The sequence below is a fragment of the Arachis ipaensis genome, chromosome B8 (assembly GCF_059453495.1).
Source record: "Arachis ipaensis isolate K30076 ecotype BB chromosome B8, ASM5945349v1, whole genome shotgun sequence".
Taxonomy (NCBI): Eukaryota; Viridiplantae; Streptophyta; class Magnoliopsida; order Fabales; family Fabaceae; genus Arachis; species Arachis ipaensis.
The window spans coordinates 129764465-129789344 of NC_142443.1; the positions used below are offsets into that span (position 1 = coordinate 129764465).

At 34.1% G+C, this 24880-nt stretch overlaps 2 protein-coding genes and 2 non-coding genes across 8 annotated transcripts; 2 read left to right on the plus strand and 2 right to left on the minus strand.

Moving 5' to 3' along the window:
* The first annotated feature begins 851 nt into the window (after positions 1 to 851).
* Positions 852 to 959, plus strand: LOC148549843 (small nucleolar RNA R71). Its single transcript, XR_015897505.1, has one exon. It is a non-coding gene; the product is annotated as a small nucleolar RNA R71 (small nucleolar RNA).
* Positions 960 to 8127: 7168 nt separating this feature from the next.
* LOC107614534 (uncharacterized) lies at positions 8128 to 15468 on the minus strand. Of its 5 annotated transcripts, none has more exons than XM_088497308.1 (5): positions 15317 to 15468; positions 15172 to 15221; positions 14932 to 15080; positions 11680 to 12332; positions 8128 to 8198 (listed from the first exon to the last, which is right to left on the minus strand). In XM_088497308.1, exon 4 carries the CDS (start codon positions 12323 to 12325, stop codon positions 11681 to 11683), a length of 645 nt encoding a protein of 214 aa, XP_088353434.1. In that variant the 5' UTR covers positions 12326 to 12332; positions 14932 to 15080; positions 15172 to 15221; positions 15317 to 15468; the 3' UTR covers positions 8128 to 8198; position 11680. The 5 variants fall into 5 exon arrangements, 4 of the variants coding, with proteins under 4 accessions (XP_088353434.1, XP_088353433.1, XP_088353432.1 ...); XM_088497307.1 differs by having other exon boundaries at positions 14932 to 15055; positions 15167 to 15221; XM_088497306.1 differs by having other exon boundaries at positions 15167 to 15221.
* Positions 15469 to 18898: 3430 nt separating this feature from the next.
* APC10 (anaphase promoting complex 10) lies at positions 18899 to 22229 on the plus strand. The gene is made up of 7 exons (XM_016315326.2): positions 18899 to 19255; positions 19599 to 19789; positions 19865 to 19925; positions 20014 to 20106; positions 20489 to 20559; positions 21760 to 21864; positions 21952 to 22229. Exons 2-7 carry the CDS (start codon positions 19611 to 19613, stop codon positions 22019 to 22021), a joined length of 579 nt encoding a protein of 192 aa, XP_016170812.1. The 5' UTR covers positions 18899 to 19255; positions 19599 to 19610; the 3' UTR covers positions 22022 to 22229.
* Positions 22230 to 22617: 388 nt separating this feature from the next.
* On the minus strand, positions 22618 to 24467 carry LOC107613362 (uncharacterized). Its single transcript, XR_015896904.1, has 2 exons — positions 24289 to 24467; positions 22618 to 23166 (listed from the first exon to the last, which is right to left on the minus strand). It is a non-coding gene; the product is annotated as an uncharacterized LOC107613362 (transcript).
* Between the last annotated feature and the right edge of the window lie 413 nt (positions 24468 to 24880).

Here is a 24880-nt window from a genome sequence, read left to right on the forward strand (position 1 = left end):
CCAGAGGGAAGCTCCGTATTGATCACTGGACGTCCCAGGAGGTCCTCCTCCTTGGGATTCACGTCCTCTCCTCTCCTCAGAGGTTTGGCCATGGCGCTTATGTCAATGGCCTTGCACTCTCCTTTTGGATTCTCTTCTGTATTGCTTGGGAGAGTACTAGGAGGGATTTCAGTGATCCTTTTACTCAGCTGGCCCACTTGTGCTTCCAAATTTCTAATGGAAGACCTTGTTTCATTCATGAAACTTACAGTGGCCTTAGATAGATCAGAGACTAGATTTGCTAAATTAGAAGCATTTTGTTCAGAGTTCTCTGTCTGTTGCTGAGTGGATGATGGAAAAGGTTTGCTATTGCTAAACCTGTTTCTTCCACCATTATTAAAGCCTTGTTGAGGCTTTTGATCCTTCCATGAGAAATTTGGATGATTTCTCCATGTTGAGTTATAGGTGTTTCCATAAGGTTCACCTAAGTAATTTACCTCTGCTATTGCAGGGTTCTCAGGATCATAGGCTTCTTCTTCAGAAGATGCCTCTTGAGTACTGTTGGATGCAGCTTGCATTCCATGCAGACTCTGAGAAATCATATTGACTTGCTGAGTCAATATTTTGTTCTGAGCCAATATGGCATTCAGAGTATCAACTTCAAGAACTCCCTTCTTCATAGGCGTCCCATTACTCACAGGATTCCTTTCAGAAGTGTACATGAACTGGTTATTAGCAACCATGTCAATGAGTTCTTGAGCTTCTGCAGGCGTTTTCTTTAGGTGAATGGATCCACCTGCAGAAGTGTCCAGTGACATCTTTGATAGCTCAGATAAACCATCATAGAATATATCCAGGATGGTCCATTCTGAAAGCATGTCAGAAGGACACTTTTTGGTCAACTGTTTGTATCTTTCCCAAGCTTCATAGAGGGATTCACCTTCTTTCTGTCTGAAGGTTTGAACATCAGCTCTAAGCTTGCTCAGCTTTTGAGGAGGAAAGTACTTGGCTAAGAAAGCCGTGACCAGCTTATCCCAAGAGTTCAGGCTGTCTTTAGGTTGAGAATCCAACCATAATCTAGCTCTGTCTCTTACAGCAAAAGGGAAAAGCATGAGCCTGTAGACTTCAGGATCTACTCCATTAGTCTTAACAGTATCACATATCTGCAAGAATTCAGTTAAGAACTGAAAAGGATCTTCAGATGGAAGTCCATGAAACTTGCAGTTCTGCTGCATCAGAGAAACTAACTGAGGTTTCAGCTCAAAGTTGTTTGCTCCAATGGCAGGAATGGAGATGCTTCTTCCATGTAAATTGGAATTAGGTGCAGTAAAGTCACCAAGCATCTTCCTTACATTATTATTATTTTCGGCTGCCATCTCCTCTGCCTGTTCGAAAATTTCTGGAAGGTTATCTCTGGATTGTTGTATTTTAGCTTCTCTAAATTTTCTCTTCAGAGTCCTTTCAGGTTCTGGATCTGCTTCCACAAGAATGTTCTTATCCTTGCTCCTGCTCATATGACAAAGAAGAATGGCCAGAAAAATGATAATAATAATAGAGATCCTTTATACCACCGTATAGGGATCCCTGTGTGAGTGGAAGAAAGGAGGGGGAGATAAAGAATGTGATGTAAAGGAAGAAACACAACTGTACGAATGGAAGAGATGTGAGATGAGATGTTAGGATATGAATGAATAAATAGAATAGGATGGGGGAGGTATAATTTTCGAAAATTATTTTGAAAAGGAGTTAGTGATTTTTGAAAATGGTTTTTGAAAAATGTTAGAAATTTTCGAAAAATTTTTTTAAAATTTAAAAATAAAAATAATTAGTTAATAAAAAAGAAATTTTTGAAAAAGAGGGGAGATATTTTCGAAAATTAGAGAGAGAGAGAGTTAGTTAGGTGGTTTTGAAAAAGTTAAGAAACAAACAAAAAGTTAGTTAGTTAGTTGAAACAAATTTTGAAAAGATAAGAAGTTAGGAAGTTAGAAGAGATATTTTGAAAAGATATTTTTGAAAAAGAGGGAAGATATTTTCGAAAATTGAGAGAGAGAGAGTTAGTTAGGTAGTTTTGAAAAAGATAAGATAAGAAACAAAAAGTTAGTTAGTTAGTTGAAACAAATTTTGAAAAGATAAGAAGATAGGAAGTTAGAGAAGATATTTTGAAACCAACTTTTTGAAAAAGATAAGATAAGAAGATATTTTTGAAAAGATATGATAGAAATTAGTTTTGAAAAAGATTTGATTTTTAAAATCACAATTAATGACTTGATTCACAAGAAATCATAAGATATGATTCTAGAACTTAAAGTTTGAATCTTTCTTAACAAGCAAGTAACAAACTTGAAATTTTTGAATCAAAACATTAATTGTTATTGTTATTTTCGAAAATTTGGTATAAAAATAAGAAAAAGATTTTTGAAAAATATTTTTGAAATTTTCGAAAATAACTAAGAATTTTGAAAAAGATTTGATTTTTGAAAAAGATTTTGAAAAAGATAAGATTTTCAAATTGAAAATTTGATTTGACTCATGAGAAACAATTTGATTTTGAAAATTTTTGAAAAAGTCAATCCAAATTTTCGAATTTGATGAGAGAAAAAGGGAAAGATATTTTTTTTATTTTTGAATTTTTTATGAAAAACATGAAAATTATGTAATGCATGAAATTTTTAGATCAAAACAATGAATGCATGCATGAATGATATGAATGTCAAGATGAACACCAAGAACACTATGAATGTCAAGATGAACATCAAGAACATAATTTTGAAAAATTTTTAATGCAAAGAAAACATGCAAGACACCAAACTTAGAATTCTTTAATGCTTAGGCACTAAGAATTCAAGAATGCATATGATAAACATGAAAAGACACAAAACAAAAAATCATCAAGATCAAACAAGAAGACTTACCAAGAGCAACTTGAAGATCATGAAGAATACTATGAATGCATGATATTTTCGAAAAATGCAAGATGCATATGCAGGTGACACCAAACTTATAATGTGACTCAAGACTCAAACGAGAAACAGAAAAATATTTTTGATTTTTATGATTTTCTGATTTTTTTTTGGTAATAATTTTTTTTTCGAAAATTAATTTGAAAAAAGAAAATAAGGATTCCAAAATTTTTAATATGAATTCCAGGAATCTTGCCATGTTAGTCAAAAGCTTCAGTCCAGGAATTAGACATGGCTCACTAGCCAGCCAAGCTTTCAATGAAAGCTCCAGTCCAAAACACTAGACATGGCCAATGGCCAGCCAAGCTTTAGTCTTTAACACGAGAGTATATTGCTCTTTATAACAAATTACAAGCCTCAGTCCAAATAAATTTAGACATGGCTTTACAGCCAGCCAGGCTTCAACATGCTTCATGAAACACTAGAATTCATTCTTAAAAATTCTGAAGAAAAATATTTTATTTTTGAAAACATTTTTATTTTTTTTTCGAAAACGGATGAGAGATTTTTGAAAATATTTTTGAAAGATTTTTGAAAACAAAACGAAAAGAAAATTACCCAATCTGAGCAACAAGATGAACCGTCAGTTGTCCAAACTCAAACAATCCCCGGCAACGGCGCCAAAAACTTGGTGCTGTTGCCGGATCAAAAGGGAATCTGGCACTGATGTTACCGGACCAAAAGCTTGCCGAAAACTCAAACAATCCCCGGCAACGGCGCCAAAAACTTGGTGCACGAAATTGTGATGTCCAGGCTCGAACAATCCCTGGTAATGGCTCCAAAGCTTGGTGCTTTGATCTTAATTCATAATTGTCACAACTTCGATACAACTAACCAGCAAGTGCACTGGGTCGTCCAAGTAATACCTTACGTGAGTAAGGGTCGAATCCCACGGAGATTGTTGGTATGAAGCAAGCTATGGTCACCTTGTAAATCTCAGTCAGGCAGATATAAAGTGATAAAGATGTTTTCGAATATTATATAATAAAATAGGGATAGAGATACTTATGTAAATCATTGGTAGGAATTTCAGATAAGCGAATGGAGATGCTTTTCGTTCCTCTGAACCTCTGCTTTCCTGCTATCTTCATCCAATCAGTCTTACTCCTTTCCATGGCTGGCTTTATGTGATACATCACCACTGCCAACGGCTACTTTCGGTCATCTCACGGGAAAATGATCCAATGCCCTGTCACGGCACGGCTAATCGTCTGGAGGCATCACCCTTGTCAATGGCTTCATCTTATCCTCTCAGTGAATAATATGCTCACGCACCCTGTCACGGCACGGCTATTCATCTGTCGGTTCTCGATCATGCCGGAATAGGATTTACTATCCTTTTGCGTCTGTCACTAACGCCCTGCAATCGCGAGTTAGGAGCTCGTCACAGTCATTCAATCATTGAATCCTACTCGGAATACCACAGACAAGGTTTAGACCTTCCGGATTCTCTTGAATGCCGCCATCATTCTAGCTTACGCCACGAAGATTCTGGTTAGGAGATCTAAGAGATACTCATTCTAGCTTAATTCATGTAGAACGGAAGTGTTTGTCAGGCACGCGTTCATAGGGGAGATGGTGATGAGCGTCACACATAATCATCACCTTCATCACGTTCTTGGGTGCGAATGGATATCTTAGAAACAAAATAAGAAGAATTGAATAGAAAACAGTAGTACTTTGCATTAATCTTTGAGGAACAGCAGAGCTCCACACCTTAATCTATGGAGTGTAGAAACTCTACCGTATGAAAATACATAAGTGAGAGGTCCAGGCATGGCCGAGATGGCCAGCCCCCTAAACGAGATCACAGGATCAAAATACAATCCAGGATGCCTAATACAATAGTAAGAGGTCCTATTTATAATAAACTAGTCACTAGGGTTTACATGAGTAAGTAATTGATGCATAAATCCACTTCCTGGGCCCACTTGGTGTGTGTTTGGGCTGAGCCTGAGTGTAGCACGTTCAGAGGCCATTTGTGGAGTTGAACGCCAGTTTCTGTGCCAGTTTGGGCGTTCAACTCTGGTTTTGGATCCTTTTCTGGAGCTGGACGCCAGATTTGGGCAGAAGGCTGGCGTTGAACGCCAGTTTACGTCGTCAATTCTTGGCCAAAGTATGGACTATTATATATTGCTGGAAAGCCCTGGATGTCTACTTTCCAACGCAATTGGAAGCGCGCCATTTCGAGTTCTGTAGCTCCAGAAAATCCACTTTGAGTGCAGGGAGGTCAGAATCCAACAGCATCAGCAGTCCTTTTTCAACCTCTGAATCTGATTTTTGCTCAAGTCCCTCAATTTCAGCCAGAAAATACCTGAAATTACAGAAAAACACACAAACTCATAGTAAAGTCCAGAAATGTGAATTTAACATAAAAACTAATGAAAACATCCCTAAAAGTAACTAGATCCTACTAAAAACATACTAAAAACAATGCCAAAAAGCGTATAAATTATCCGCTCATCAAAGTCTCAATGAGATCGCATGCTACATTGAGTTGTTTTTACTACATCCCCCACATGCAAATTCCAACATTTTAATAAAGTGCCCTCACGCAAAAAAAAAAAAATGTGTCACTGTGAAATACCTCGCTAGTTTGATAATTTCCCTTGAATTTGCACTTCACCTGCCACAGGATTGTCCAAATTCTTGTGTTAATGAGTGACTTTTAACTAGTCACGACCATTTTCTCCGTTGATTTTTCTATTGTTATTTTTTATCTTAAACATCATAGCGGGGTCAAAAAGCCAAAATCAAGTTAGAGACATTAGTAAAGGTTTGAGCTCTGTTTATTTATAGTTTTCCAAATGGCGGGTGTTAAATCCATTGAATTCTAATTGATTCCCACATTATTGAGGATTTCAACATGACTATATCCATTGATTTCTATGGAGTCACTTCTTTGAAACTTAAAGGATGCAAATGTTTATGTAAAATGCAATCTAAATATTTTGCACCAAAACATTCATATTTCATAGACAAAATTCAATTTGTAACTTCTAATCCCACCATCCATAACTCTGATTTTTCCCGCACAGATTGGTAGGGTTAACACAATGATGACTTAAACTATTAGATTTATTACATCCATGACTATTAGAACCTTTATCAAGCAATTTTTTTTGGGGAATGTGCAGGGGGAGAAGATGAGAATGCAAACAGACAAATCCATAAGTTGTAAATAATGGTGGACTATGACTTGGTGGAAAAATAAATGCATCAATATAATTTACCTGTTAAAAGATTCCAAAGACAAAAAATTATCAGAAACTGCACTTTCTAATGAAAGAGATGTGCACTGTAATCTCATATCTTTCAACCATATATATTCAAGGTTCTTTGATATAGATCCAACTAAGCCACAACATGAATTAAAATTCCAATAATCACTAAAATGGAAACACAATCAACCATATAATTCATTTTATGAAGTCTAACAACCTGTAAAGCAATTCACATCAATAAAAAGTATTCTTAGCTGTAAACACTAAGAGGCAATAATCATCCAAAGATAAGTGCATTCACAAAAAAATGAATAACTTATTCACCTGTTCTAAAATTTTTAAGATTTAGAGTGATGTAAACATGTTCCAAAAGCAAAATTAATAGAAATAGCAAAAAAACAAAGGAATTTAAACTCGTCTTTGATTGATGCAATGGATGGTTCACAACTCTGCCTTATTATCATAATTTGCCCCTGGATAAAAATCAAACAGCAGTAAAAATAAAAAAAACAAAAATTCATAAAAACAAATACCAAAATTGAACATAAACATAAATCCAAAAATTGAAATCATGAACAAAAATCAAACAACAATAACAAATAAAAAATAAAACATCATGAGCAGAAACATAAACCCAGAAATTAAAATCAGAATCATAAAACCAAATACCAAAATTGAATAGAAATATAAACCCAGAAATTGAAACCATGAATAGAAATCGAACATGAATACCAAATAAAAAATATAACAACATGAACAGAAACATAAATCCAGAAATTGAAATCATAAAAAAAACAAGTACCAAAATTTTTTAACCCTCACAAACATAACCCAAAAAATTTCAAATAACCAAATATACAGAACAAAAACACTAATTGAATGAAATGCATGAAATAATTTCATACAAAAAACCTTAACAAAAAATAAGTAGAACAAAAAAAATAATTGAATAACTTCAATGAAATAGATTCATACAGCAGAATATAAAAGGATAAAAAAAAGCTAAATGAAACAAAAGGCCGAGGTTCCATTGGAACACTGGAAGTGGAGCGATGAAAGGGGAGACTGAGTACCACAACGCAAGCAACGATGTTGACTCTCTGAGACCCACGCCACCGCTCTGAGAGGCTGAAGACGAATGACGGGAAGAGAGAAGAGAGATACCGAGAATTAATGAGACAATGAGTTGCTGGAATGAGAAGAGAGAGAGGACGAGAACTACACCGGGAGAGGGTCTAAGATCGACAGTGAATGCTTGATGCACGGCGTTGGCAGAGAGCAAATAAGCGTGGACTAGGTTGTGCCATTGTGGTGATTTAGTGGATAGAGAGGCAATGAACGTTACATGTTACAAAAATTAAGGTTCTCCATCATGAGACTTTAAAATGCGTGGAAAAGGTAAACAAATGATAATTATTATTAAACTCCCGTATGGGCTATATTCATAAATTATATATTGTGCATATCTAAAAAGCTTAAAAGAGTTGAGCTTACTAAAGACAGACATCTTTATCTAGCTACACCACAAAAATTTTTCTTTATCATACTCACCAAGCAGACATGAGCGTATAAACGTCATACATATAAGAGATTGCATTTCTCACCACACTACGCTGTATTTTTTTATTTCACTCCTGCACATAAATTTGGTTACAATTTTAGTCTATATATTTTAGCTTTACATAATATAACATTCTTTATTTTTGTGTATTTTCTATGTACTCTTTATGTACTCTTTTAATTTTATTATTCTATCACTTCTTATAATTTAGTAAATTTATATTCATCTATGTTATAATATTTATGAGATCTACTAATATAATACAATATTAACACAAATTACAAAGTGTTATGTGTTATCATAGAGTGTATATGTCTATGAATTTTATTGACATGATTCAATATTTGACACAACTGTTGATAAGTAAAAAAAAGAAGAGGACAAACCATTTAAAAACTTGCCTGTGAGAAGACCAGCCAAATATATATTATGTGGTTGAGGATGGACACCGTTTATTTCGTTAAATACAACATCCTGAAATTACATAAAAAGAGTACAAAAAGTTATTAAAAAGAATAGGAGACCAAAATTATTAATAGAAGAAAAATGCTACAAGGCCTAGAGTGGGCAAAGAAATACAGATAAAAGAACATTGTAGATATGATATTTTAGAATAGAAAAATTATTTTTCAACGTTATTACATAAAGTAAATTTTTTTATTAATTTAAATGTATATTAAATATAAATATTTTATATATGTAATTAATTTTAAAATACATATGAGTTCGAATCAAATAACATCAATTATAATACTTATACATTTGTATATGAAAAAAGTTGTTGAAGAAATTTATGTAATAAAACTAAAAGATAGAATAAATAGAGAGTACATAGAGAGTAAGCAAAGATAAAAAATATTGTGTCATGTATTTCTTGATTAAAAAATTATAAAAATAAAACAAAAATATATAGGCTAAAATTATAACGAATTTATGTATTTTGTTAGACTGAATTTATGAGTTGGTGTGAGACTTTTTTTTTTTTTTTATTGTTGTCATGGGTTAAAGCGGCCAGGAGGATAAAAGATGTCAAAAACACCAACCAACTTGGGTTGTTAACTCACTCGTTCGCTTAAGTAAGTATTATAATAAAAAATATATTTTAGAGTGAAATTAATAACATTTGTATTATACGATATTATTTTTTCTTTAAAATAATTTATTTTGATATAAATATAAAATAACATTTGTTAAATTTAATTTTAAAGTAAAGTTTTATTATTTTAATATATAAAATTTAAAAATTTGAATATACTAATTTTGTATTGGGTCTCAGTTTAACCTGATCTATTCGGATGACTTTCGGGTCAAGTCATAATTGACCATATGTCCTTGTAGGAATGAGCCTGAGCCTAATCAAACCTGATCCGACTCATGAACAACCCCTAATTTTGGCATTAAAGACTTCGCCCAATATTATTATCGAACAATAACTACATTATAATTGTAACAAAATTTTTATATTTTACATGTATATATATATATATATATTAACGCATATCGTAACAATATTGACTGTTGTTAATACTTTTAGAATACTGTATTGGACTAGTTTAAGATTTAGTTTATCGATTTTTCTATTAAATTGTTCGGTCCGGTCCAATTTTAACATTTATACTCTAAGGCATGCCACCACAAATTTATAGGTGTAGATAATTTTTGATATCCACACCATAGTTACTCCCTAAAAGATATTAAATGTCTTTAGTGGTAAATATTAATTTGTTTTAAAAATACAAAAGAAAATATTAATCGTTCCCTTTCTAAATCCTACGGAATACACTTAATTTTTTTTTAATTTTAGTTTTAATTTGTTATTGTTTTTCTATATTTTAAGTTAACTAATTTGGTCATATGTTATTTTAATATACTAAAAATAAGAATTAGAACTAAAATTATTATATTTATTTTTTTCATTTTATTTTAGGATGAAAGTCATATAGTTGATTTACCTCACAATGTCGTATCACTAAATTACTCTTTTTCAGTCGGCTACCTCAAACCATCCACAGGTGCGATAATCTTTTGTATTATATTACAATCTCATAAATATTATAACATAGGTGAATATAAATTTACTAAATGATAAAAAGTGATATCATGCTCTATTAACACTTTTAGTTTAAGGTTTAATTTATTGGTTTTCCTAATAGATTCAGTTCAGTTTTAACAACTATGCTCTAAGGTATGTCACCACAAATCTACAAGTGTAGATAACTTTTTATATCCACACTATAGTCGCTCCCTAAAAGATATAAAATGTTTTTAATGACAAATATTAATTTATTTTGCAAATATCAAAGAGAATAGTAATCGTCCGTCCCTCTCTAAATACCATGCGTATTAGCCTTTCACACGCGCATGGCTTCTCACGCATGCGTCGCTAAAATGCCACGCCACGCGTATGCGTGGATGGACGTTTTTCCAAAATGCAGAATGCCCAAAAAGTTGCATAACCAGTTTTTAACTTGCATTAATCCAGTTTCATACACCCACTTTCCATCGTCCATAACTTGCTCTACAAAATTCCGTTTTTCACAAAATTAATATCGTTTAAAAGCTTGTAAAACCATCTTTCATTTAAAATAAACCACATTTCCATCCAATATCTGAGGAGCAAGTTATGAACTTCCAAAGTTTATTAAAATCCACTTTTTACCAATTTGCTTCCAAACCTCATTTTCACCAATTTTCAAGTTTCTTACCATCAAGACCTGCACATTACTACGCATCAAACCTATTTCATTAACAACCACTTCCAATTTACCTTTAACTAATCCAACAAGCTTTAACCACCAATTTATATCAACATACATCACATACATAAATAACCTCTCATTTACATATATTAACTCTTCACATATACTAACCCTTCATCACATATATCAACCCTTTATCAACCCTTTATCAACCTATATCAACCTATATCAACCCTTCATTAATGGTTTCAAGAACACAAATTTCATACCAACAATTCATGCTCACAATTTCTAACACTAGCTCAAGTTCAATAATTTCTAATGGAATGCACATGAAAAGAAACCTGCTAGTTGCATCTCAGGGAAGAAGTTCGAATCAAAGCTTGAATAGAAAGAATAGGGCAAGTCGAATTGAATAGATTCTAGTTGACTTTAAAGGAATGCGATTTCCATAAGAGAGCAACTCCACGCACCGCAGGTCTCTAGAATTCAAGGGTTACGTGATTATATTAGGACGAGTTCAGGCTTATTCCAAAAGAGACAAGCCTTATACGAGTAAGGAATAGAATCAGAAGAACGACGAGTTGGGCTTTTACAGGAAAGACTCAAGATAGAGTTTTCAATGTAAGCTATAAGAGAAAGGCTAGATTAAGTCGTGAAGATTAGTTAGTGCACTCTCGAAAAGAAACACTTAGTTGGACGATTCTCTCTTCCAATACTCCCTTCAACTCGGTCCTGAGTTTTACTGATTATAATGATGTCTTCACTCGTGGTGCAATCAACACTGATCCGGCTGTCGGCACTAAGTCTATCGTAGACTCACGTTCTCTCTAAGGTGGAAGTTCTGGTACATCTTCAAAAATGGTCTCGAAAATTCTCTCGTATAGAAATTTGGTCTCACCTTTACTTGTCCCTTAATCAATTAGCAACTAAAGGTTAAATCTGCTCTATTCCTCTTCCTCGAAGTCTTTAACGTCACTGGATTTCAAACGGTAACTCCGCATAGCTCTCGACAGTTCCAATTCCTTAAGTATAATCCACCCTACTTCCACTTTGTCATTCTGATTCTTATCCTTCAAGAACCTAGACACTCATCTAAGTTAGCTAAGTATCGCCCCATCTCAACAGCTAATAGTCTTCGACTAACCATCGGCTCATACTCCATGATCATCAAAACTTGTCATGCTTCACAAATGGATATTATATATTAATGATATGTAAGGTAGCTAAAAACTCAACTGCTAGTTCATGGTTACCTCAGGTCTGAGAATCGGATTCGGCTGCATTCTGGCGCTTTCTATATAGACAGTCTCGAGTTATATGCCCCGGCTTTCCGCACTTGTAACATACACTTAATCCGGCCCTGCATGGTCTATTTGGATGGTACTTCTTACATCTTGGGCATCTTAAGTCATCCGGTTGGGTACTGGTTTGCCCTTCTATGTTCGGATCCAGACGGTTGTCGTTCCTTCGGTCATTGTTCCGGCGCTGAGAGTGTGAAGCGACAAAATGATTCTTTTTGAAATTCTGACTCCTAGGTGTAATCTTTCCCTTTCTCTTTGTGAAGGGTTCTCGGCGATTACTCCCTGCTACCTCAGTCCTCCTTGAGCTTTCTCCCATTGCCTGACCTGTGTTAACTTGCTCTGGATAACCCACTGGTACCCCCTGACTCGGAATATTATGTCCACCTTCATATTCATTATCACCATTGTTGCCAGTTCCAACTTGTGATTCCACCCCATCCATCACTCGGATGGTCACATCAGCAACAGCACCAATGGCAGCAACGACACTCGTCATTGCGGTCACGATCTCAGTCAAACTATCTACTGGTATGATTACCTCATTAACTCTCCGTCCTCGACCTTGATTGTACTCACGACCGCGCCCACGAGACGCCATTTGGTTCCTGTTCATACCAAATAAGTGATATCAAGGTGATCAGTCTCAATATCTCCAGTCCAGTATTTCAAAATCCCAAATGCATGCTCATGAGCATTAATGCCATATATATCAGTTAGATACCCTAAATAGCATGTGTAGACACCCAGAGTATGCCCAGGAGCATAGTCAGTCCATCCCTCAGGCTCTATAGGAACGAACTGCTCTGATACCATAATGTAACACCCTACCATACTTAATCTTATGCTTAAGTCATAAGACTGAGATAGTAAGGTATTACGACCTCTAAAAAAAGAAATATATATATAATAATAGGAGAAGAGGTAATTAACTAGGAGCCTTGAAAAATGGGTAAAACAATATCGCAAAATAAAAAAGCGCAACGCTCAAGAAACAGAACTACTTGCATGCTAAAAAACCTAAAGATTATAGATATAAATAAGCAAAAGAACGAAAAGAGAGCCAAGAATACAGTGAAACTAGCTCCTGACTCAGCCTGCGAAGCCAAGGTTGGCCGGAGAATATTTACATATATATATACCAGCATCCCAAAATACCCAAAATACAGAAATAAAGTCCTAACTCTCCTGTAACCTCTATGAGGAACAAAATAACAAGTTTCTTGGAGAGCAAGTTAAGTAACTAAGTAAATATATACATAAACTGATAAACCAAAACATCCCAAGGACTACTCCGCTTCAGGAATCCAGGCGCCTAACGAGGAGCCTCTCGACCTGCATCAGAAAACAGCAACACAATATGGAATGAGAACCGGAGGTTCTCAGCATGGTAAAGATGCCACGCGTATAATAAATAAGGTCCTGGGAATACCAAAGGCAATCCTAGAACTCTGTCATACAATTGTAAAACTTAATTTCTAAACAGAAGCCATAAATAGGGGTAGGTATACTAAACCTGCTTAAACTCACTCAATCTTAAACCTAACCTAACAAACCATTTCACCCTTCCTCCGTTCCTCCGTCATCCATAATTCAGCAAAGACAAGTAACCAGACAAATTCACGCACAAGTAATAGGAAGATAGTGCAAGTAGCAAGTATAGCAGGTAGTAGGATGTATACATACAGTTAGGCAAACTCAGAAAATGCATAACAATAAAAACAAACAAATGCACATGATGCATGCCTGTCCTATGGCTGATGGGGCCCATCTGTCGGTTATCCAGCCAATCCGACAAGTTCGAAAACCTTAAAATGTCCCCCGTCGCGCATCTCCAAGAGTTTATGCATAGAGTTCACATTCATTCATCATATAATCACTCAACGGGGGGTTATCCATACCCTGGAATTTATACGTGCCCGGTCACCCTTACGACGTAGGGTCAACAGAGTATCGAGATTCAACCTAAAACACGTGGTGGCGAGCCACGGTTTTTACCTAGGAAAACTCGTATCTCAGATATCATTATTCATAAGTCATTTCATTTTCATAAACAACATATAATCTTATATCAAGCCATGGCATTAAACCTTATTTAATTTTCTCATCTCCTTCATATAACTCATCATTTTATCTCTTACTTCATCCCCAAGTTATCTTATTTTCCTAGCTCCAACTAGCTACTAGACTTAATACTATACTCTAAGTCTAAAAGGAAAGAAAATGGAGGTTTAGAAGTGAAAATTTGGTTTAAAACAGCCGAAATCCGATTTTGCAACAGGCAGTGGTCACGCGTACGCGTGAGTCATGCGTACGCGTGATCATGCGTATTAGCCTTTCACGCGCGCGCATGGCTTCTCGCGCATGCGTCGCTAAAATGCCCCGCCACGCGTACGCGTGGGCCACGCGTACGCATGGATGGATGTTTTTCCAAAATGCAGAATGCCCAGAAAGCTGCATAACCAGTTTTTAACTTGCATTAATCCAGTTTCATACACCCACTTTCTATCGTCCATAACTTGCTCTACAAAATTCCGTTTTTCACAAAATTGATATCGTTTAAAAGCTTGTAAAACCATCTTTCATTTAAAATAAACCACATTTCCATCCAATATTTGAGGAGCAAGTTATGGACTTCCAAAGTTTATTAAAATTCACTTTTTACCAATTTGATTCCAAACCTCATTTTCACCAATATAATTTTCAAGTTTCTTACCATCAAGACCTGCACATTACTACACATCAAACCTATTTCATTAACAACCACTTTCAATTTACCTTTAACTAATCCAACCAGCTTTAACCACCAATTTATATCAACATACATCACATATATAAACAACCCCTCATTTACATATATTAACTCTTCACATATACTAACCCTTCATCACATATATCAACCCTTTATCAACCTATATCAATTAAATTTCATTAACATATATCAACCCTTCATTAATGGTTTCAAGAACACAAATTCCATACCAAAAATTCATGCTCACAATTTCTAACACTAGCTCAATTTCAAGATCACACATTCAATAACTTCAACACCTCATAAATTCCAATACAGGTTCATCCACAATTTATTCAACAACTTCACAAGACTAATCATTTAATTCAATTAACCAATTCAACTTAACCTATGGTTCTTCTAGCCTAAGTTTTCACAACACCTTAAATATTAAACGCGCGAAACCTAAACCATACCTTGGCCGATCACCGCGTTTGGTCCAAGGCAACCCACAAGGCCAAATTGTAAGCCTCGATCACCAAAATCCAGCAACTAGAACTCACTCCCAGCTTCCAATTAAGCTCCTAACATATCTAATTGCTTCATATCACATATTTACATGCACCTAACATAAGTATCACAAGCATATTCCCAAAATTCAATACCCAAAACACCAAATTAATGAATTAATTAGAGTTATAGGACTCTCACCTTACCAACGAGAAATCGGGACAAGACCCAGCAAGTCCACCAAGTTAATTTGATCCTAAACACCGAAATTGAACAACTTTCAACATAATTGCTCATAGATTTTCGAAACTGTAAATGGAGAAATTGAGTAGAAAAACGTGAATTTCTTACCTAACAATGTATTGGACTTTGTAGAGCTCGACGCCGCGGACGCGTGGCCGCAAACGGTGCGATGATCGGAGCTCCGGATCAAAAGTTATCTAGATTTGAAATTAAAGTGAGGGTTAGGTTTCTTATGATGCTCTCCCCCCTGTTTGCTTGCCTTTAGCGTGTTCTTGCATGCAGAACTGGGAAGAATGAGCTTCAGCTCATTTAAATGATGGGTCCGGTTGGGCCCACAGACTCGGTTTGGATCCAGTTCAACCGGTTTGGCCTATCCGGTCCAACTTTGGACCAAATTTTTTAAAATTGGTATCAAAATTCTTGTTTTGTCGAGCTCTATCCTATTTTGATATTAGTTTTGTATTTTTAATTTTTTTATTTAAAATTTAATTTATTGACTAATTATTTACCGATTTTAGCGAAGTTTACAAAAAACAGTGTCTTACTCATGAAGTTTGCATAATTTTGTACTTTGTCTGATATGTACAGTAGATTGTAACTTCATAGTTTTGTTTTCAAAATTTAGGAAATGAAAAACCTTTCAACATAAGAAAATTCCCAAATTATTTTATGCAGTCTAATGGATATTCCCACGTACTAGATAATGATGGCTATTTCAACTACAATTCAGATTTATTTTATGCTTGAAAGATCATTTTTATTTACATACTATTGAATGATCAATTATAGTATAACAGTATATGCTTCTATTATTAGCCTAATTGTTTTATTTTGAGTTTAATGAAATCTTATTCTACTCATCATCAAACGGCTCTTTACTCTTATCTATCTATTGATTGTTTCATTTTCATCTTATCTTTGTCTCTGGGACCTAGTTGTTATGCTAATAAGTTAGAAAACTTTTAAATAAGATTATAAACCAAAATTTAAGCTCAGCATTTGTAAAACATGCTAACTATGAGCAAAACATGCTAACTACACAACTAACTCGAAGATTTAAAACAAAGCTCTTGGTCTTAAATGTGAATGAGTTAGTGGTCATGATTTGAAGTTAACTGTTTAATAAGAAATGCTAGTAAACTTTAGCAATATGTAGTGTTTTCTTTACCTCTAGTGAAACTCTAAACTTTAATTGATGCGGGTATTTTATTAATAATATTATGTTTAATTTTCTTTTTAAATTATGCAAATCTGTATGTATTGTCAAGATATGCCAATGCCATACTCTTTGTAGTGAACTCTAAAGCTTTCTAAGTAGCTGAGTTTGAGTAAGGTGATGCCAAGCCAAAAAAGAATGATATTGAACATGATAAATTTGAACTAAGGATTGTTCAATTTCAGCATCAACTTCACTCAAATGAACTTGGTGCACTAATATCATCTACTTTAGGGGTGTCAAAAATCCCTAGGAGGCGGGGATCCGCACGGGAACCGCCCCGAATGGGGCCCGATGGTAGAGAATTTTTTCCGTGGGGATGGGGATGGGGAGAAAAATTTCCCCGAGATAGGCGTGGGGACCCGAGCGGGGATCCCCGCCCCATCCCCAATAATTTTCCGATTTGTTAAACTTACTTAAATACCCTTACTTTATTTCTAACATAGGGGGTATTTTAGTAATTTCACCCATTAAAAACCCTAACCCTATCTTCCCTTCTCACCTTTGTTGCTGCGCCGTCTCTAACTCTCTATTCCCACCCAAGCCCCAACTCTCCAGACTCCAGTCACTCACTCACTCTCCATTTTGTTCAAACTTCAAAACCCTCATAGCTCGCCACCAGCCACTCTTGCGCCGTCACCCTGGCAGCTTCACTGCGTCGTTCTCTCTCTTCAGGCGCGGCGTCTTTCCCCTCTCCACTTCTGCGTCTACATGTTTGCTTCCATTCTCGTCACTGTATGTTAACATATTTATGTCTCTGTTATTTTAACAGAGAACATGGAGATGTTTGTTGGAAGTTGTATGCTGACAATGAAAGAATATTTGATGTTAAAAACTTTATTTTATTGCTTTCTTTATAATGAAAGTTATATTTTAAGATTTTATTTTATGGACTATGATTTGCTATGTTGTATTTCTGGACTTATAATCTTAGATAAGATATGTTTGTGTGTTTGTAATAATATTTTTTAGTTTGTTTTTTGCTTTTTTTGATATTTTTTACTATAATTTTCATATGAATGTTAAACATAGGGAGATGGAGAATGGAGTCTCGCGAGAAATGGGGATTAATTTTGGGGGCGGGGGATGCCCTGCCCCATTGACATCCCTAATCTACTTATATAGAAGCATAAGGAATAGTAGTATAGAATCTACTTGTGTAGAAGCATAAGGAATAATAATAATAATATAGAAGCATTAGAGTTGTCTAACTTTAGCTAATACACAATTATTCATTGGATCTTTGACTCGTAATAAAATTATATCAATTAAAAATTTTATAGAAGGTGTTTATTTTCTAAAATTCTTTTGTTTTGTTTTATTAATTTTAGTTCTGAATTACATAATTTTAGTTCAAAATTGGAAATATATTGAACAAGCGTTTATGATAAACCAATAATTATTATTACATACAAAGATTAAGAGAAGCAAATTTTTGCGGAAGATAAACAAGTAAAAAAATACGAGTAAGAAGACTTACTAATGGTGAATTGGAGATTAGAGGATTCACTAACAACAAATTATTGTGATAGATGAAGGTGTATAAATAAGGAATTGAATATAATAGAGAATCAAAGAAAATATGTTTATAAAAAAGAAATAAATAAAAAAAATTATCTAAAGATATATTTGTCTCTCTAAAAAAAATTGGTCCTTCTCTCTAAATATTATAAAAATTAATTATTTTTAATAATTTTTATATTAACAATTTTTTTAATAATTAAATCTCTCTAATGATCTTTTATAATAATGCTTCCAAATAAAAAAAAAAAGGAGGGAGGAACAAAGAACAAACCAAATAAGAAGAAAGGATTAAAAGGAACAAAGTGGAACCAATGAGCAAGAAACACCCACAAACTAAGGCGACACAACGACAACGGCAAGGCTTCTTCACAGTAGCACAAGTGAATCCTTAGCGGACTAGGTTTTGCTTCCACACCTTTTGTCCTTTGTCTTTGGAAAGAACAACAAAATTAGAACAAAATTAATATAAGACAAAATCTGAACCAAATTAAAGTGAAAACTTACGTGCAATTGTCTTAATATAAAGTTGATATTTGAGAATTGTTAGATAATAATTTAGTCAAATTATTTAAATCATCTTACAGTTTTCAATTATCAACTTCATACGAAGACAATTGTATATAAATTTTTGCCTTATTTTAAAGAGTGTAAATGTAGCAAAAATTGATCTAAAATTAAAAGAAAGGATGGGTGTGCAAGACTGCGATAGTTATTAGCACCGGATTAACCCAGCCGGTCAGATTAAAAATGGGCGAATTGGCCATAGGACTGGTTCGGGCAAAACAGGGTATTAGACAAGGAAAAGAAATAAAGAATTGATAAAAGCCGGTTGATCCGACCGATTTTAGTAAAAACCGGCATGCTTGACAAACTCGGACCGGTTCAAGATTTTTTTTTAAAACCCACACCCTAAAACGACGTGGTTTTGTACTAAAAAAACCCCAAATACATTGAAGCTCACTCTCTCTGAAGTCTCAACTCTGAAGCTCACTCCAAAGGCAGAGCCTCCCTCTCACTCTCTCACACTCACAAATCTGCCACCACGCGGTTGCTTCCACGTCGCCGGATCCTCTGCGTCTCGTCCCGGCTCCTGTGCACCTCCGGCACTGCGTCGTCGCCTCCTTCCGTTGCTCGCCTTCATTGTGTCGTCGCGTCTCCTTGCTCTTCTGCCGCTGTGCGTCTCTCGTAGTCGTCGTCGCATCCTCATCCGGCGGGGCTCGCGTCGCTGCTTCCTCCCCTCGCCGGTCTTTGCCTCGTCGTGCTTGGTCTTCCTCTTCTCCCCCCGCATTCTGCCTTCACATCATCAGGTAAGCTTTTTAATTTTTTTTAGTTATTCAGTTATTGGATTATAATCTGTTGATTTGTTGATGTTTTTATACGATTATGGTGAATTGAGCTGCTGTTTTTACATTGTTGTGCTGTTTTTATATATCCTGTGAATTTATATTGTTGGATAGTGGATAGGTTCTCACTGATATCACTGCATCTCGCCCTTCTATTACTGTTCATTCTTCTACTTACACTAGATGTCAGGTTCTTACAATTCCTTATTCATTTTCAAACATGGAGGGTTCCCAGGATTTATGCTTAAGTTATCGAAGTTCCTTATTACAAGTTCCTCATTCCATATACCACAAACCAATTTTGCAGCTTTCATTGATTATGGCAGCAGAGTCATCGGAGGGTGAAGAAGAAGCAAAGCTCACTGGAGGGAATCAACTCTTGGTTGTGGATGATGACCTCAGAGAGATGGGCAAGAAGGCTGCCTGGAGTGTTAGCTCCTGCAAGCCTGGCAATGGAGTTTCATGTCTCCGTGATGACAACCTGGAAACCTATTGGCAGTGAGTCACTCTCTTTGTCACAGTGTAACATTGGTTTCAGATCATGAAGGTGTTGTTTGCTATGTTTGGTTTCAGATCTGATGGTGCTCAACCCCATTTGGTTAACATTCAGTTTCAAAAGAAAGTTAGATTACAAGTATGTACATTCAACCTAGAAACAAAGAAACTAAAAGCTGCTTCTAAAAGATTCTAATTTTGCTGAATTTGTTTTGGCTTGTTTTTAGTTAATTATTCTCTATGTGGATTTCAAGCTCGATGAGAGTTACACGCCAAGCAAGGTTTCCATCCGTGCTGGTGATGGCTTTCACAACCTGAAGGTAGTTTTCCCAATTTGGATTTTATTCAGAGTGCCGTTTATTCAGCTCTTTATTTCTTTTACTACTATCAACAAATAAAAGATAGAGGGTTGGGGGCTGATACTTCCTTAGAATTTTAAGTGTTGACAATTAAAGTTTTCTAAGATACATATAATGTTTTCCAAAAGGTATGAACATATTTGGCGACTTAGTGCCATTAATATATTTTTCCCCCTATGAACTTAAGCAGTAGATTCTTTTAGGCAATTAACTTTTGAGGAAGAAACAAAAAAAAAAAGTCTCCGGAATTTTTGTAGGCCTTACAATAATTTTATTGTGGTTGTTGTTGTAATATTGATGATCACTGTTGTTAATCCGGTAACGACGTTTTGAACTATTTTAGGAGATAAAAACTGTGGAACTTGTGAAGCCTACTGGTTGGGTTTATCTCTCATTGTCTGGAACTGATCCTCGGTAAGCATTGATACCAAGGATATAGTATGTGTCTTGCTTTTTCATATCTCAGAATTTTTTTATTGTTTCTATGTGATATGCAACTTCCAACCGTGCACAAGGTTGCAAACTATAAAGCACTTAAGAAAAAGTATGATATTGATACGGAAATAAGCATAATTTGAACGATACAAGATACCAATATGATTATATATGTTAAGATTGTTCTTTGAGGTATGTATATTATTTGAAGATGAGCAAAGCAACACATGAAAAACAAGAGAGCGAGTTACTACAAATTATAGAGATAAAAAGTGTGTTAAATAAACATAAACCACTAAGCTTCTCAAAACCATTTGCAAGCAAAAAGAAACCCATGTTTTGCGAGTATCTGTGAGTGTCTAGGAAAGAAAAAAAAAGTATCCTTGATGTATTTAATTACAAATATAATAAATTTAAAAATAAATTTAACAGAAATGGGAGTAGGATGTTTCCATAGGTATTGTGTTGTTATCTGACATGGAGACGTCCTAAATACAGAATCATTCATGTAAATTGACGATCAGTGTTTTATATTGCGAGTCTATTTACAGCCTTCTTGCCATGCTGATTTCTTTAACAGATCATGGGTTATTTTGAAAGTTATAGGATGGACACAATATTTTAGTAAGCATGCCTTAGATAGAACGGAAGGTAGTTTTCTCTATAGATTGCATTTGAATGAGATATTTTCAAATTTCAGGGAATTTAGAATTCTAAGGAATGTAAATTCATCAGTTTAATTTCTAGTCATTTTGAAATATTTGGTCTCTGTTTTAGGCTCCATTTGGATTTTGTCAATGGAAATACAGAGACAGAGAGACGGAGATAGAAAATTAGAGACAGTAAAAAAAGATTGTCTGTGTATTTTGTTTGGTAATAATATTAGGTACAAGACAAAAAAATTGTAAAATAACTATTTTACTCGTATCTTCTTCGTCAGCATGCTAGATCACTAACATGTTCTTCCTTCCACCACCAGTATTCACCAAGTCGAAAATCATCAAACCACAAATCAAACTGTGGCTCTAATAATATTCATGAATATCCCCAAACCAAAAACCATTGTTTTATTATTCTGGGATTCAAATTGTTTTAGTATTTGTTGAGGATTGCTTATCTTGCTTCTTTCATGTCAGTTAACATATTGACATAATCTTCTAATTGTCTCATTAATTTCAGTGAAACTTTTGTGAACACTTTCATGTTGCAAATTGCTGTTTTGTCAAACCATCTCAATGGAAGGGATACTCATGTCCGGCAGATCAAAGTTTATGGACCTCGACCGTGTGTATCTTTGTACACCTAATTTTCTTAGATGCAGTTATATGTATATGTTTTTAATTAACATTTTTCGTGTGTGATTTGTTGCAGGAATCCTATTTCACATCAACCATTTCAGTTTACCTCAAGCGAATTCATCACCTACTCTTCTATAAGATGAGAAATTGCAGGAAAGGATGAATCCAAGCCAACATCATGCTATGGGAGACCTTTATTGACAATAATTTATTCACATTTGAGCCTAATTGAACTTTTCTGCGATACTTGAGTTATAGAATTTAAAATGTAATTATGATATCAATTTGGATTGCTAAACTCACCAAACAATTATGGTATCTATTTTTTCTATGAAATTAGCTTTTAATTCAGTTACGGACTTGGGACTGTCGCTAAACTGTGGCAGCGGATTAGCGAGGAAAACATCATTTTCTAGGCGGTAGCTACTTATTATTTTTGAAACGATTTTCAGATTGTTTCGTGGTAGTTATTAGGCCAATTTCTTATAATATTACGATGAAAATAATTTATTAGTAATATCTTTTATATTTATTACTCTATATAAATGGAATAGATGAATTAATGTTTAAAACGATTATATTACCTTAATTACATTTCTTATCTCACTACAAAATGAATTGAGTGTGAGAACTTTTTTGTGTGTAAATTTCATGTTACATTCATTTCAATAATAACATAAAAATTTGTTAACTTGATATCCAAAAGAGAATGATGACTGATGAGATGAAATTATAACAGTTTTAAAGTAAAGGTTATATTAGACTGTAACATGATTGCACGACACAAATTAGACATAATTTTATACTACAATATACCACACAAACAGGTAAATGACTTCTTAAGCAAGTTCAATCATAGAACTTTTTTTATTTATGCATACATGATAACACCATGGTCCATGAATGCTTCATAACTAACATATCATATATAGTTTCGAGTGATGAGCACTCAGTTAACAGGAGTTGAAGGGTGTGGAGGGTGTCGTGGCCTGTGTCCAGGATAGTTGTGTCCAGGATAGTTATCTTCTTGCGACTGCGCCTCGTGGTGAGGATGATCTCCATGTCTACCATGTGGAGGTTTATTTAAATAGGTATCCTCCTGTGAGTTGTCTCCCTGTTTTGGAGGATGACCTTTGTGTGGCGGTATGTATGGGTGGTAGCTATCCGTAGCGGGATTGTTTGATGGTGGATGCTTCGGTATGGGCTTTCCGTGAAAGCTATTCACTTCTGTATTTTCTTCTTCCTTTGGAGGAGGATGTTTTTTATGGATGTGTCCGTAGTTATTTACCTGTAGTAATAATAAATCAAAAAATTTATATGTTAGAAGGAGTATATATATATAAAATTAAAAACTAAAATCAAATTTTATTTTATTATGAAATTAAATTAACTAAATAAATTACAAAAAGCAACCATATAAACATTTGTATTTATATATGTTTCTACATAATACATTAACCAAACGTCATGTTCTATTTGTTGTCCAAACTTTTTAGTCACTTTTATTCTTATATAAATAAGATTTAATTATTTTATTAGTCTGTATAATAATTTATTAAAATTTAAATTATATCCTCATATTTTAAAAATTTTTAATTTATTCTTTTATATTAAATATTTTTTTAATTAGGTCTTTATTAATAATTATCCTTTTTTTTTCCAAAAAGAAATAATTCTAAAATATTTACTTTTATATAGATTATTGTATAATCAATCTTATATCAAACACAATCATATATTCCAAAAATATTTTGTATCTTCTTCTTAAGAAAAAAAAGGTTAGTAAGGATCTATTAAAGATATTTATCTAATATAAAGTCTTGATTACACGTTTTTTAAATTACAAAAATCTAATTGAAAATTTTGTGAACCTAATTAAAATTATTAAAAAAAAATTATTTTCCACATCATTCGACAAACAATTTTTAATCTCTTAAGAAATACCCACAATTGCTTCCCACCGTATTTCATTTGTGCTAATTATTTTTGTTATGGATGAACGTTTGGTGTATTATTACTGCTATATTGAGTGAGAAATTGTGATTGTGATTGCAGGTAAAGAGAAATAGTCAGTCACGATTTCTCTGTGAAACAATACAATAGGAAATTGTTATTCACGATTTGTTTAAAAAAGTAAAAAAAAAAGTTCACTAAAATAAAATCTCCACTCACAATTTCTATTTTTTTAAAAAAATAATTGTGCAAAATGTCTCATTTTTTTTTCCATAACAACCTCCTATATTAATGAAATTTAACCAGGAACTCTATATTTTGGCAAATCACACATGTATTCCTAACATAAAAAAAAATTAGCCATTTATCCTTTTTAAATTGTGAATTAAAACATATCTCATAAATAAAAATGGTAATTTCAATATTTTAATTTAATACATTATAATTCCTATTTTACCTGTGTGTTTTCTTCTTCCTCTAGGGGAGGATGATGTCTTTTATGCTGTGGTGGGTAACTGTCAAGAGTGGGAACTCTAGCCACAGAATTTGCAACGGCAAATGCCAGTGCAAGTAGCAACACTAGAATGTATTTAGGACACATTTTATAATTATTTGTGAGAGGCTTCTATGTGGTGAAGAAATGTGAGGAGAGTGAAGGCCTTTTTATAATGAGAAGAAAGTTAAGATCATATGTCCCTCAACATGACACTTGTTTCTTCCTTGTATGTTTCAACTTTTTTCCTCTGTTGTGAATGTCATCTTCATCATCACTACATTATTCATGTGTGAGGAATAAGAAATTTCTTGTTCCTTTCGTTGGCGGCCTTAGCTTGTACCATTTTACCCGACATGATAATGGGTAACCTTATCAGTTACAAACATGTTAGATGTACATCAAAATTAACTACTAAAATCAGCTTTATATATTTGTGTATAAATATATGTATTGATTAACTCATTTTTAATGTGTATTTTATATTCTAACATATATTTTATACTAATAACTAATTTTAATAATTAATTTTAATATACAAATAATATTTTTGTAA

Bases quoted from the DNA above. Each gene is read 5' to 3' on its own strand.
- LOC107614534 (XM_088497308.1), bottom strand. From the start codon at position 12,325: ATGGCGTCTCGTGGGCGCGGTCGTGAGTACAATCAAGGTCGAGGACGG.
- APC10 (XM_016315326.2), top strand. From the start codon at position 19,611: ATGGCAGCAGAGTCATCGGAGGGTGAAGAAGAAGCAAAGCTCACTGGA. The intron at 20,560-21,759 runs GTAAGCATTGAT...CATTAATTTCAG, and splicing joins TTGTCTGGAACTGATCCTCG to TGAAACTTTTGTGAACACTT. The intron at 21,865-21,951 runs GTGTGTATCTTT...GATTTGTTGCAG, and splicing joins AAAGTTTATGGACCTCGACC to GAATCCTATTTCACATCAAC.